Source organism: Aricia agestis, chromosome 22 (assembly GCF_905147365.1).
Source record: "Aricia agestis chromosome 22, ilAriAges1.1, whole genome shotgun sequence".
Lineage (NCBI taxonomy): Eukaryota > Metazoa > Arthropoda > Insecta > Lepidoptera > Lycaenidae > Aricia > Aricia agestis.
In genome coordinates, this window is record NC_056427.1 from 7197418 (window position 1) to 7209938 (window position 12521).

At 39.4% G+C, this 12521-nt stretch overlaps 1 protein-coding gene across 4 annotated transcripts in view; it reads right to left on the bottom strand.

Annotated features, from left to right (window-relative positions):
* Positions 1–12521, bottom strand: part of LOC121738196 (mitogen-activated protein kinase kinase kinase kinase 5) — a 41603-nt gene that overhangs the window by 13417 nt on the left and 15665 nt on the right. Inside the window, exons 2-12 of one of the 4 annotated variants that reach the window (XM_042130109.1) lie at positions 10744–10947; positions 10157–10263; positions 9414–9552; positions 9062–9134; positions 7993–8183; positions 7493–7594; positions 6640–6761; positions 5133–5284; positions 4482–4581; positions 3660–3710; positions 1605–1643 (exon numbers count right to left, since the gene is read on the bottom strand). In XM_042130109.1, the coding sequence (XP_041986043.1) occupies positions 1605–1643; positions 3660–3710; positions 4482–4581; positions 5133–5284; positions 6640–6761; positions 7493–7594; positions 7993–8183; positions 9062–9134; positions 9414–9552; positions 10157–10263; positions 10744–10947 (1280 nt within the window). The remainder of the gene's footprint in view (positions 1–1604; positions 1644–3659; positions 3711–4481; positions 4582–5132; positions 5285–6639; positions 6762–7492; positions 7595–7992; positions 8184–9061; positions 9135–9413; positions 9553–10156; positions 10264–10743; positions 10948–12521) is intronic. The other 3 variants (XM_042130111.1, XM_042130110.1, XM_042130112.1) reach the window with 3 other exon arrangements.

The following is a 12521-nucleotide window of genomic DNA, read 5'->3' on the forward strand; positions in this document are numbered from 1 at the left end:
AGATAAATATTCGCAATCGCATTCGCATTCGCGAATGTCAAAAATCCAACATTCGTTACATCACTAGTCTGAAGTTTATCGACCTAGAAAAAAAAATAGGGGCGAGGCTTGGGGGTGATTTATTTCATCAGGATGCATTTTAATTTTTTTTTATGAAATAAGGGGCCAAACGAGCAAACGGGTCACCTGATGGAAAGCAACTTCCGTCACCCATGGACATTCGCAACATCAGAAGAGCTGCAAGTGCGTTGCCGGCCTTTTAAGAGGGAGTAGGGGAGGGTAAGGAAGGGAATAGGGAAGGGTTGGGAAGGGAATAGGGGAGGGTAGGGAAGGGAATAGGGTAACGGCGAAACACAGCGCAAGCGCTGTTTCACGCAGGTTTACTGTGAGCCCGTGGTATTTCTCCGGTCGAGCCGGCCCATTCGGAGCCGAAGCATGGCTCTACCATGTAAACTTCATAAATTGAAACAATGAGAGCGCTAAAATATAATTTTTCTTATAGTGGGCGGTAGACAAAAGGTTTGGGAACCTCTGCGCTAGACCAATGTTGGTAGAAAATGAATCCTATAGCCTAGGTCATAAAGTGGCTTTTTATTTGAATTTTTGTGTGACCCTTGGCCGGTGAACAGACTGCCTAAGGGTAAGAACTAAATGCCTATATTTAAGAAAACAAATCCCAAATCACCACTCAGTTATTAAATACAGGAAAATTACAACAAGAAATGCATGCTGCAAAGTGAACGACAAAAACTACAAAAAAAAATCGGAAAAATAAATCGACTCCATTACTTTGTTCCAAGAAAAAAAAAAATTAAGTTTTTCAATGAATTGTGCTGATATACTTGGTTGATTTTGATCTAAAAAATCAATCAAGTATACCAGCAATGTCACTGTCTTACCAAAATTATATTTTGTTCTCAAAGTAAGCAAAGTTTAGTATGGGCTATAATGGTAACAATTTAAATGTCACGTATTACCTACACGATAGCTTTGTCTACACTGTGCCTTTTTCTGTTCGTCAAGGGCATGCGTTATAGCGCAGTCAACAGCGAACGTGAGGCATGCCCGCGACGCATGCCCTCTGACCGTATCCAAAAAACAAAAATGACAATGTTGGCGTTGCGTTTGTTGGCTCATTCAATTATTGAATGCGCCAAAACGAAAGGTGAATGAAAGAAAATGACGAAAATTGAAGACGAAAGCGCATAGTGTGGACATAGCTAATTTACAATGCCACAAGTTTCAATGTTTGATTACATTTAAAAAATTAATTAAAACAGACTTAAAGGGCCCATTCCGGCAGTCCGCCGGCTTATGCAGGATAGTGAATGGTGTCGCAGGCCTGCATGGCAGCCGGCCTGCGACACCATTCACAATCCTACATAAGCCGGCGGACTGCAATGCAGGATAGTGAATGGGCCACTTTATACAACACGAATATTGTTTTGAATTAAGAGTAAAGTCTCTCAAACTTGTCTAAAAAGTTGTCTAAAATGTGTCTCAAACTAAAAAAAAAATTTTTGAAACAAGTTTTATTGGAGTACTTTTTTATTTTTCCGATAATCTACAGATAAAAACACATACATGCAAGTGTCTGTGTTTACCTTAGCATTAGCTCTTCGTCAATATATTGCAAGAGGCTCCTAAAACAAGAGACACAACTCAGAAAACTGAACATACTAAGTGGCATACCTATTTCCTATCATACTTGTCATTTTCTATACAAAGCCACGATTGACAAAATCTGATACTTCATTGTCTATCGCGGTTTATATAGATAATGACAAGTTTTTGACAGGGAGTCGCCCGAGTACAGTATAGCTGCCCTTACTTCTTACTTTTTTAGGAATTTCTAAGTTTTTAATTCTTACCTATAATAAATTGCTTAATTTTCATGAAACATCAGCTTCAAGGTTATAATTTCGACGTTTGATCTTTTTAAACTAATTAATTTCTTTAAAAAAAAAAGTTGAAACGTCAAAATTTTGACATTACAACTTTTTAACTTATTATAAACCATGAATGTCAATTAGTTATGCTTTAATTTTTGTCACATTATTTTAACGCCAAGTGACATAATATGCCTTGTACTTATTTAGTGGCATACGCACTTTTTATGGCATACTTTGACCTATACCAACTTATCCATCTTTTTGTCTTTACACACCTAACACCTATATTTTTATTTACACTATGTATGTTTCGTGTGTGTTGTCGAAAGCCAAACAAACATAAAACCATGCACACACAACGTCCAATATTTTTCGCTTTACACCGAACACTGCGTAACACCGACTTGAAATAACTGCAAGAATATACGAAAATACTTTTTAAATCATAACCAAATATTTTGAAGAGTTTTAATCTTTATAATTCTCTCTCTTAATTTCTGAAGCTTTTTGCCATTTAAAACTACTCGAAATAATAATAATCTCAAGTTTTTGGGAAAATTTAAAATAATGACATATTAAAACAGTAAGTATATATTTATAAACGGAAGAGGATAAATATTTTTACTGTGGTATTAAAATAGTGAAGGATCATTAATAAGCCATTTTAATATTTTGGGTATAAATATTATGTGTGTAAAACTAAAGTAAAAGGTATAAAGTAGATATAGGTACTACTGATAGTAAGTAACTATGAAAAATATATTTTTCTCTTTTGCTCTTTGTCAAAATTGGTTTTAAACGAAAGAGATAGCAAGACAATATTTAATCATGCGAGGAAAAAGGACAGGCAATAAAATAATATTACTTCAGGCATTAATTTTTTACAGTAGGAATAAAATCATGCATTTAAGTAAATGTTAAGGAATACTAAAATAATACTTTAAATTGCTAACATAGTTTAGTATAAAAATACTACAAAATACAAATACAGTAATTAAAATATACTACATTCTATAAGGACTAGGAGTTAGGAGCAAAAATACGTTATTATTAGTAAGTAAAAAAACTAACAATAATAATTTTAAGAGTTATGTAAAAAACTAAAAATTTCGTAAAAATTTTGATAATTTTTTTATGAAAAGATGTCAGAAAAATTTAAAAGCTTTGCAGTTATTTCGAATATTTCGATTTAGATTGCGCAAAAACTCGTTCGAGCACTTTTTAAACAAATGACAACATCTTAAGGTCACATTACACATTTAATGGAAAAACTTATTATATGCCACATAGCTGCGTTGCAAGGATGCACGACAACACCTCATTAACGTAGCGTATGCGCACAACAACACATCAATGTGATATATCATAAAAATTAAAAAATAATATGTCAAACGTAGCAATATAATATGTCAAAATGATGTATAATAAAGTCGGAGCGACGCACCAAAAAGTCACTCACAAGACAATCATAAAAACTGCCTGTAAAACAACATATTTTTAGACAATATGTCACATTGCAACGTAATGGCGCAATGTGACATATCTTTAAAATATGCATGATATGCGCAGCGGCGCAATGGGGCCTGGTGACATATAATTTGCCACATTGAAACGCAACCATGTAATGTGACATGATATCATTAAAAAATATGGTCCTAACCACCATAAATATGTAGTTTTCGCGATTCGTTTAAAAAGTGCCCGTCATCCAATCTAAAGCAAGCGCACACTTATGCCGCACACAATACGGCCGACAGTCGCGCGTACCTCAGACTCATACGCAATATGTCGTCGCCGGTTACCACCCGACACCACGCTCTACAACACAGCAATGACGTCGACATCGATATCTTACCCAAAAATTTTTGACAGAACTGTCAATACTATACACGTCTATACCATAAAGTTAATATACCTAGCGGAATCGAGCAACAATCTCGAGCTGTCAAACGAGACCGAAATTGGTTTCATCTGTGTGAAAAATATGTGTACGTATACACTTACACAAGCATGATTAATTATGATTTCTATGAGATTAAATTGTCAACGTGCGGCACGTGCCGACTGGACGTCAAAAAAAGAGTGCTGCTGTCATGTATCACACGTGTCTTTTTTCCACGCAGTGTTACTGATAGTGGCATCTCTCTTGCTCAGGCCTTTGTTTCTCTATTTACTACGACTAGACTTTATGGTCTATACATGGTCCGTGGATAGTATTGACAGTTCATCCTCTTGCTACCCAAATATTTTTAACAGCTCATAAACATCGATATATATTTTGACAGATATCAATCTTACCCAAAAAAAAATGACAGCTCATAAACATCAATAAATTTGTCAGTTCGTGGATATCGATAATTTTGACACTTTATAGATAGTTTCATCGATATCTGTAGGATTTTTAGGCAAAATTCAATTCCCCCGACACTAACTATTTACCCAAAAAGTAATCCCACCTTTTCTTACCCACTTTTTTATCCAAAAACCAATCCCTCCTGAAACACTCACAATTTCACCCAAAAACTCCCTTCCCCCCTTAAAAAACCCAGTTTTTCAGCCAAAACTCAATTCCCCCCCTCAAATACTCACTTCTCAGTGGTGCCGGTGTCTGTGAGATCGTTGGGGTTGTGTTTGGGGCACGTCATGAGTGATGAGACGCTCCACGGCTCCGACGCTTGACGGGAGTACACTGGAAACATCAACGAGCGGTGAGACACCTGATCGGAGGCAATATAAGTGACACTTTTGTATCATTATAGTAGTTATAGCTGGAAATAAATGGTTATATTCTATTATTTTCCATTCTATATCTCTTAAATCACTCTTCATAATAATAATGGCTCCCACACCGGTTTCGGTGACGGTGGCCGGTTTCATTGAAAACAGGCCAGCTACGCAGGAGTAATTTTATAGTGCCCAAGTGTGTGCGCAGTACACAAGAGCACTCTCTATTCCTTTACTCTCATAACCCAGTGGGACGGAAGACTGACACGACTGGCGAGAGATCAGGACCGACTTTTTACATGCCCATCCGACGCATGGATCATCTTACTTGTCAGACAATCAGGTGATCAGCCTGCATTGTCCTAACCAAACTTGGAAATAACATTTTTCCAACGCGGGAATCGAGCCCACGACCTCCGAGTCAAGCGCCGCGCTCTTTACCACTAGACCACGGAGGCGTCTTCATCATAATAGGACATTCATCATCATCATTACTCATTCATCATCATCACTCACCGTTCCGCTTCACCGTGTCCCCGCGACCTTCGACCTCGGCGAACGAGATGACCTTCGAGCCGGATGTCAGGTCGTCGTCGGCGTCCAGGTCGATGATCGGCGAGTCATCGTACGCGCCGGGGCGGCGGCACTCGCGCGTCTCTTCCATAAGGCTGGAGGTTAGAGGTCAAAGGTTGTATAAACATATTAGCTGATCCGGCAACGTTGTTTTGCCACTGGCATATGCTTCAGCCCACTGTTATCACACTGATGTCACAGTTCAGAGTTTATGTCAGGCTATTCTCGAAAAATTAAAACGCGACTTAAGGCCGCTATCACATTTTTTCACAAATGTCACCGATTTTCAGGTACCATTTTAAAGAATTAGGAGTCACACTGCGAGGATATTTTGGTTTCAAATGAAAGATAATATATTCATCTCTACATCTACACCATAAAATTTTTATAGCCGCATACAAAATTTTCACATAAATACGTTTTAACCATCACAATAATCGCAAGAGATTTAAAAAATGGGGTCTGATTAGGCACCATTATAGCTAAATACACTGAACTAAGGAAAATAAATATACAAAAAAATTGTTGCTTATTTAGTCTTCTGTACGAATAGCTAAATATTTTATATAAAAATAAATAACATTTCCATTTATAAGAAAAATAAGAAACGCTCTCAAATTTTTTCATACATTTTCGCCCTATCAAGAACCGGCGAGCGTCGTAACCGCCACTGTACGAGGCGCGCTGATAATGAATGTTATTTTAATATCCTTAACGTCGATATTCGTACTGACCTGCTAATTTTTGTAATAATTTTTGTGATAGTGTCCTTAAGACTGTGCGCTGTTGGGTCTGTTACAAAATTATTGCAAAATTAAAAACTAGATGGCCGATTTTCAGACCCACATACTGTGTCTGTCAGTACTCTGCATGAAGCACTGACCTCCTTTATACAAGTACGCCGGACTAAAAGGGCCCATTCACGGCAGGACTGCCGTGCAGTCCGCAGGATAGTGAATGGTGTTGCAGGCCTGCAATGCAAGCCTGCCGTGCAGGCCTACAACACCATTCACTATCCTGCATTAGCCGGCGGACTGCACGGCGGACTGCAATGCAGTATAATGAATGGGCCTCATTAGATATCCTTTGAAATGACAGCTATTTCTTGTGCCTATTTGAAGCGGAATCAGCGCCCCCAATGCGGGGGAAGAGAACTAAATCTGACGTAAAAATGACGTTTGAAAGTCGCCATATAAGCGCTGATAGCAGTATAGAGTACTTGGAACTAATACTAGTTTCTACAACTAATAGCGACTAAGAGGCCATTTGCAAATTACGTCAGATTTAGTTCTCTTCCCCCGTATTGAGGGCGCTGATTCCGCTTCAAATAGGCACAAAAAACAGTTGGGTATCATAAGTCCAGCGTACTTGTATAATGGAGGTCAGTGGCATGAAGTGAGTGCGTGTGTGTACGCGTGAGTTAATATGTACGTATGTGGGTGTGTCTCACCGCGGGTCGGCGTGCGTGTGTAGCGAGCGCGGGCGGGGGGCGGCGGCGGGGCGGTCGCCGACGACGCGGCGACCGCGCCCCGTGTGCCGGGACGCGATGCGCTGAGGCACGTCAGATACACCCTGTACAACAAAATTACAATAATTATCAATATAAGACAATAAAAATTCCTATTTAGATATAGGACTGAAACTCCGGACAATGCAAAAAAACAACGTTAAAACACTTTAAACGCCTCGGCATTCAACCATATACACAGCTAAATAAGCGCACAAAAGCGCCAAAAACGCTTGGCCGTTTAGCCATGTTTATAGATGTTGAAGTTTTCCTATCTTTAGTCATGAATCATGATGTATCATTCTTTCCTTACTATGTTATCTCCCTAATCACGGTACGCTCTCTTTGTTTTACCGTGTCTTCTCTCCAGCCACGATATATCGTTCTCTTTTACCGTATTATCTCTCCAGCCACGACATATCGTTCTCTTTTACCGTTTCGTCTCTCTAGCCACGATATATCGTTCACTTTTACCATTTCGTCTCTCTAGCCACGATATATCGCTCCCTTTACCGTTTTGTCTCTCTAGACACGATATATCGCTCTCTTTTACCGTTTTGTCTCTCTAGCCACGATATATCGTTCTCTTTTACCGTTTTGTCTCTCTAGCCACGATATAAAGTTCTCTCTTACCGTTTCGTCTCTCTAGCCACGATATATCGTTATCTTTTACCGTTTGGTCTCTCTAGACACGATATATCGTTTTCTCTTACCGTTTCGTCTCTCTAGCCACGATATATCGTTCCCTTTTACCGACCCATCTCTCTAGTCACGATACTCTCTCTCTCTCTCTTACCGTTTCATCATCATCAGCGGCGCAGTGTGTGGGCGGGTTGGAGTACTTGTGGAGCAGGTCCACCGCCAGACGCTTGTTCATGTCTTGTTGGAAGAACGCGTGCTGAAATATACAGACAAACATATTATACGTTTTATATAAAATTTGTTTCCCTGAGGAATTGAAGGAACTTTAAACATAATTATTATTATATTTTGGGTTAACAATAATGTACTTAAATATTTTTTAACCGACTTCCAAAAAGGAGGAGGTTATTTATGCATTATAATTGTCTATCTATTGGTTTGGGCATTGCATACTGCATAGCCATAATGATCTAATGTTTTTTTTGTTTATTGTGTATTTAAATGTTGAATGTATAGTGCGTTATGTTATTGTTACCTCTTTTGTATTTTTATTAACTTAGGTTGTTCGGTCCATTGTATGTTTAATAACAATGTTTTTATTTATTTATTTTTCAATTTTCACCCCATATTCATCAGCATCATCAGCTCTCTCACCTGCAGCAGCTTATCAGCCGTCGGCCGCTTCTTGGGGTTCTTGGTCAGCGCCAACTTGAGGAACGCGTGGAACAGCGGCGACCAGCGCTCCTTGTCACGGAGTGACGGCGGCTTGAAGCCCGATTTTGACATGAGGAAGAGAACCCTCATGGGGTGCAGCTCGAACATTGGCGGTTGGAGTTCCGCTAGCTCTGGAAAAAGCAAAAAAAAAATTGTGAAAAAAGAAAATTTACACGGCCAAATTGAGAAACCACCTCTTTTTTGGAAGAAGAAGGAAGGATATTATATTGTATTTACCTACCAAAAACTTCTTAAAATATTTTTTGTGAGAGCGTAATTTATATTGCATGCTGTGTTCACTGTAGAAGGTTGTACACTCAGTTCTACTAACATACTATATTATTTTATAAAATTGTTCTAGTGATACAGCCAGTTTGTGAACCTTTCAATAAAAAAAAAAAAAAAAAAAAAAAAAAGTCGGTTAAAAGGAACTTACGGTTGAAATGAGAACATCCTCCCATTTGGAAGTCGGTTCAAAATCGCAAAAAAAAGTGTAATCAGCTGTGTCAATGACCTTTCTTACAGTTCTAGACGAACTGTATTAATACTGCTCTGGGAAAAATACCGTATATATATAATTGTGCGGCCAATGAAAGGGGGCTAGACGGAAAATTGTAACGACATGACACAAAAGTGTCGGTATAATACAACGAGAGCAAAAATGCTATAGTTGTAAGCCGTGCGGTAGCGCGTGTTTCTCTCTCTGTCTCTCTCTTTCTTTTAGTAGGGTCCCGTAGCCAAATGGCAAAAAACGGAACCCTTATAGATTCGTCATGTCTGTCTGTCTGTCTGTCTGTCCGTCCGTATGTCACAGCCACTTTTCTCCGTGTGAGCTATACTATTGAAACTTGGTAAGTAGATGTAGTCTGTGAACCGCTTTAAGATTTTGATACAAAAATGGAAAAATTATAAAAAAATTTAGGGGTCCCCATAGATAGGGCTCCGAGTCAAGAGCCGAGCTCTGAACCACTGGACCACGGAGGCGTTTTTATTTGGATGTATATCTCACCTATAGCTGTGATACCGCACGCCCATATGTCACACAGCTGGTTGTAGCCACCCTTCCTCTCCACTGCTGCCACCTGAAATAAAAGATCAAACTTATAAAACTTCGGCACAAATGGGTCAGCTTTATTGTCACACAGAAAATCGGCATGATATCTTACGCACATGCCTCTGGCGCCATCCAATACGGAGTCTTGTTCATAGTATCTACGTTTTTAACACCTACTCATCCACTAGCACATACCTCTGGCGCCATCCAATACATAGTCCCAACAAAGGACTTTCTCTTGTTCATAGTATCTACACTTTTATCGAACCTACTTATCCACTAGCACATGTATATCACTAGCACATACCTCTGGCGCCATCCAATACGGAGTCCCAATAAAGGACTTCCTCTTGTTGATGGTAGCCGTGATCTGAGCTGACACGCCGAAGTCAGCCAACTTGACGTCACCACACTCGGTCAGTAGGATGTTCGCACCTTTAATGTCCCTGTATCATACAGACGTACATTTTTAAACAGCTATGTACAACGTGTAACAAAACTAAGTTATAATACTTTAGGGTGTGTATAAGTCCCCTGTTCACTGTGGAAGTAGCAACGCCGAAAGAGACATTTTTTGGAACAGTTTGGCAACGGCCCGTCATGAATTTTTCCATACAAAAGTAAAAAGAAAGTTAAGTCCTTCACTCACCCTAAAGTATTATCACTTAGACTGGGTTGCACCAGCTAACTTTAACTGTAATTGTAAATTTAACTTTATTTTTAACAACAGTGCAAAATGTCAAATCTTTGGTTAAAGTTAAATATGGCGTCCTTACCTCCGCTCATACGTGAATCTCTCCGGTTAAAGTTAAGGTTAAAGTTAAAGCTAAAGGACGCAATATTTAACTATAAAAATAACTTTAGTTAAACTTTAACTTTAACAACTTGTAACCAGTCCCGGGAAAGGACATAGGATGATTTTTACCCCGTACAAATGTACGGTTCCTGGGTGATTTCGGGTGCCATCTAGTATGCGCTTTTCTTCAAATAACCAGCTCAGTGAAGGTCGGCCTGTGGTGGGATCTACTACAAATGTCTTTTTAACAGTACCTGTGCATCTTCCCCATGCTATGCAGGTAGCTCAGCCCCGTGAGCGTCTCCCGGCACATGTACGCGATCTGGAGCTCCGTCAGCGGACCCGTCACGTGGTAGATGTCCTGTAACAGGACGAGGCTTGAATATGTCATATTATATGAGGGTAGACTTAAAGTTGATTATGGATATTATGTCGGATCGTCTGTTGCGACTGAAATAAAATATATGTTAAAAGATGTAAAAAATGTGGTCCAATATCATATACGCTCACCTTAAAGCCAGTGGGTGTCGACAACAACCCATCATCACTCACCCAACTGCAGTGTATGATGCCTTCGGCGCCCCCTCATTACCTGGTGTGTCAACGCTGCCCTGTCATCACCCGCGTTGCCCATCATCATCTGGTTGCCTACAACGCTCTATCATCACCTGGTTTTTCTACAACCTATCATCACCTAGGATGCCGTCAGCGCCTCTATCACCTGGAGTGTCTACAACCCCCCTCCCCCACCCCTATCATCACCTAGGGTGGCTACACCGTCCTATCTTAGTGTGTCTTCAGCGTCCCATCATCACCGAGATGCTCTCATCACCCCGCTCACCTGCAAGCTGCCCCCGCCGCAGTACTCCATGGAGATCCACAGCTTGTCGCGGCGCAGGTAGCTGCCGTAGTAGGCGACCACGTTGGGATGTCTGCAGTCCCTCATCATCAGGATCTCCTGCTGGATGATGCCGAAGTCATCACCCGGCTCCAGCTTGATCACCTTGATGGCGGCCAGCTCGTTGTTGCCGTTGAGGCGCTTCGCCTGAAAATATAGTTTATTTAAGTTTATTAATCATACTAGTATTATAAATTCTAAAGTCTGTCTGTCTATTAGCAGTTTTTTTTAAGTTTATTAATCCACACTAATATTATGTCTGTCTCTCTGTTTGCTGTCCTTTTTACGCCCAAACCGCTGAACCGATTGCTTACATGTACAATGTAATGATTATTGTGGAACTAATGTTACTATCTTGAGTCTTGACCAATGTTCATATTTTAATGTTTGCATGTCGAGAAAATAGACCAAAATATGTGAGACACTCTAAAATTGTACCATCTTATGACCATATTTTTGCAAATAAAGATTATTATTATTATTATTATTATACATAATAGTCTGGCTGGAGTCTAGTCAGATACCCACACAGGAGTGGGAAAAGAGTCTAGACTCTAGCCAATGCCGCGGCGGGTTCGATTCCCGATTGACGAAAGCCATACTAATATTATAAATGCGAAAGTGTGTCTGTCTGTCTGTCTGTCTGTTACCTCTTCACGCAAAACCGCTGAGCCGATTTTGCCGAAATCTGGTATGGTACATTGAGTCCCGGGAAACAATGATATTCTACTTATACAGATCTGTTACGTCCATACTATTTTCCGACTTAAATCTCTTCCGAACAATTTTCAAATTCAAAATTGCACGCATTGACAAATTTGACAGATAAGTGAAACAAAAGATACGAAAAACCTTTGACATAAAAGAGACAGTTCTATTTTTAAACGTCGAATCGTATCGCGTATTTTTTCCAGATTGTTCGAAAAAATAATTGAAAATGTAAATAATCGATGTATTTATTGCAATCAAGACATGTGGTAAAAGATTCCATGTGTTTTGATTACTTTTGAGTCATAATTGGTACATTTTCGAAACGCGCACGACGTCATTTTTAGGTAAGACAAGACGCGTTCGTGACTGCGCTCGATGCAGACTAAATAACAGACAGCCCAATTGGGTCGTATTTGAATCTTCACAACGCGCGCGGTAGTAACATAATATAATCTGCTTTGAGTTTCTCATCATTGCCGGGAAAGGACACTTTTTAGTATTTATCCCGGAAAATGTACGGTTACCGCGCAATAAAACAACATCAGAGTTGCGGGATCCTTTAGCATGTATATAATATTTAATTTAATTACATTATATGATATATATTATGTACAGTAACATGTATAATATTATGTTACGTACTAGTTGGCTTGGCAGTTTATGAAAAATTGAAATATCGATTGGGTTGTACAAGCAACCAACGATAGTCAACAGGGTTTCCCAAACTTACGGATTTTAAAGATGCTTGCATGCGTCTTGATAATTTTATGGCACACTTTTTTTGTCATTACTCATTGTCATTACCATTTATTTCCCGAAACACACAGCCTAAGGACATTATTCGCAATGAAATTTCCTCAATTAATAATTAATAATGTTTCTTAATTCTTTAGTTAACAGAATGCTGTGCGAGTATTTTTCACATAGCTCCTAGACTAGAAAGGTCAATGACCGCTGGTGCCACCTTAAATTGTCCTGACTATAGTATTCAAGATTCCTACTGTGCCCTA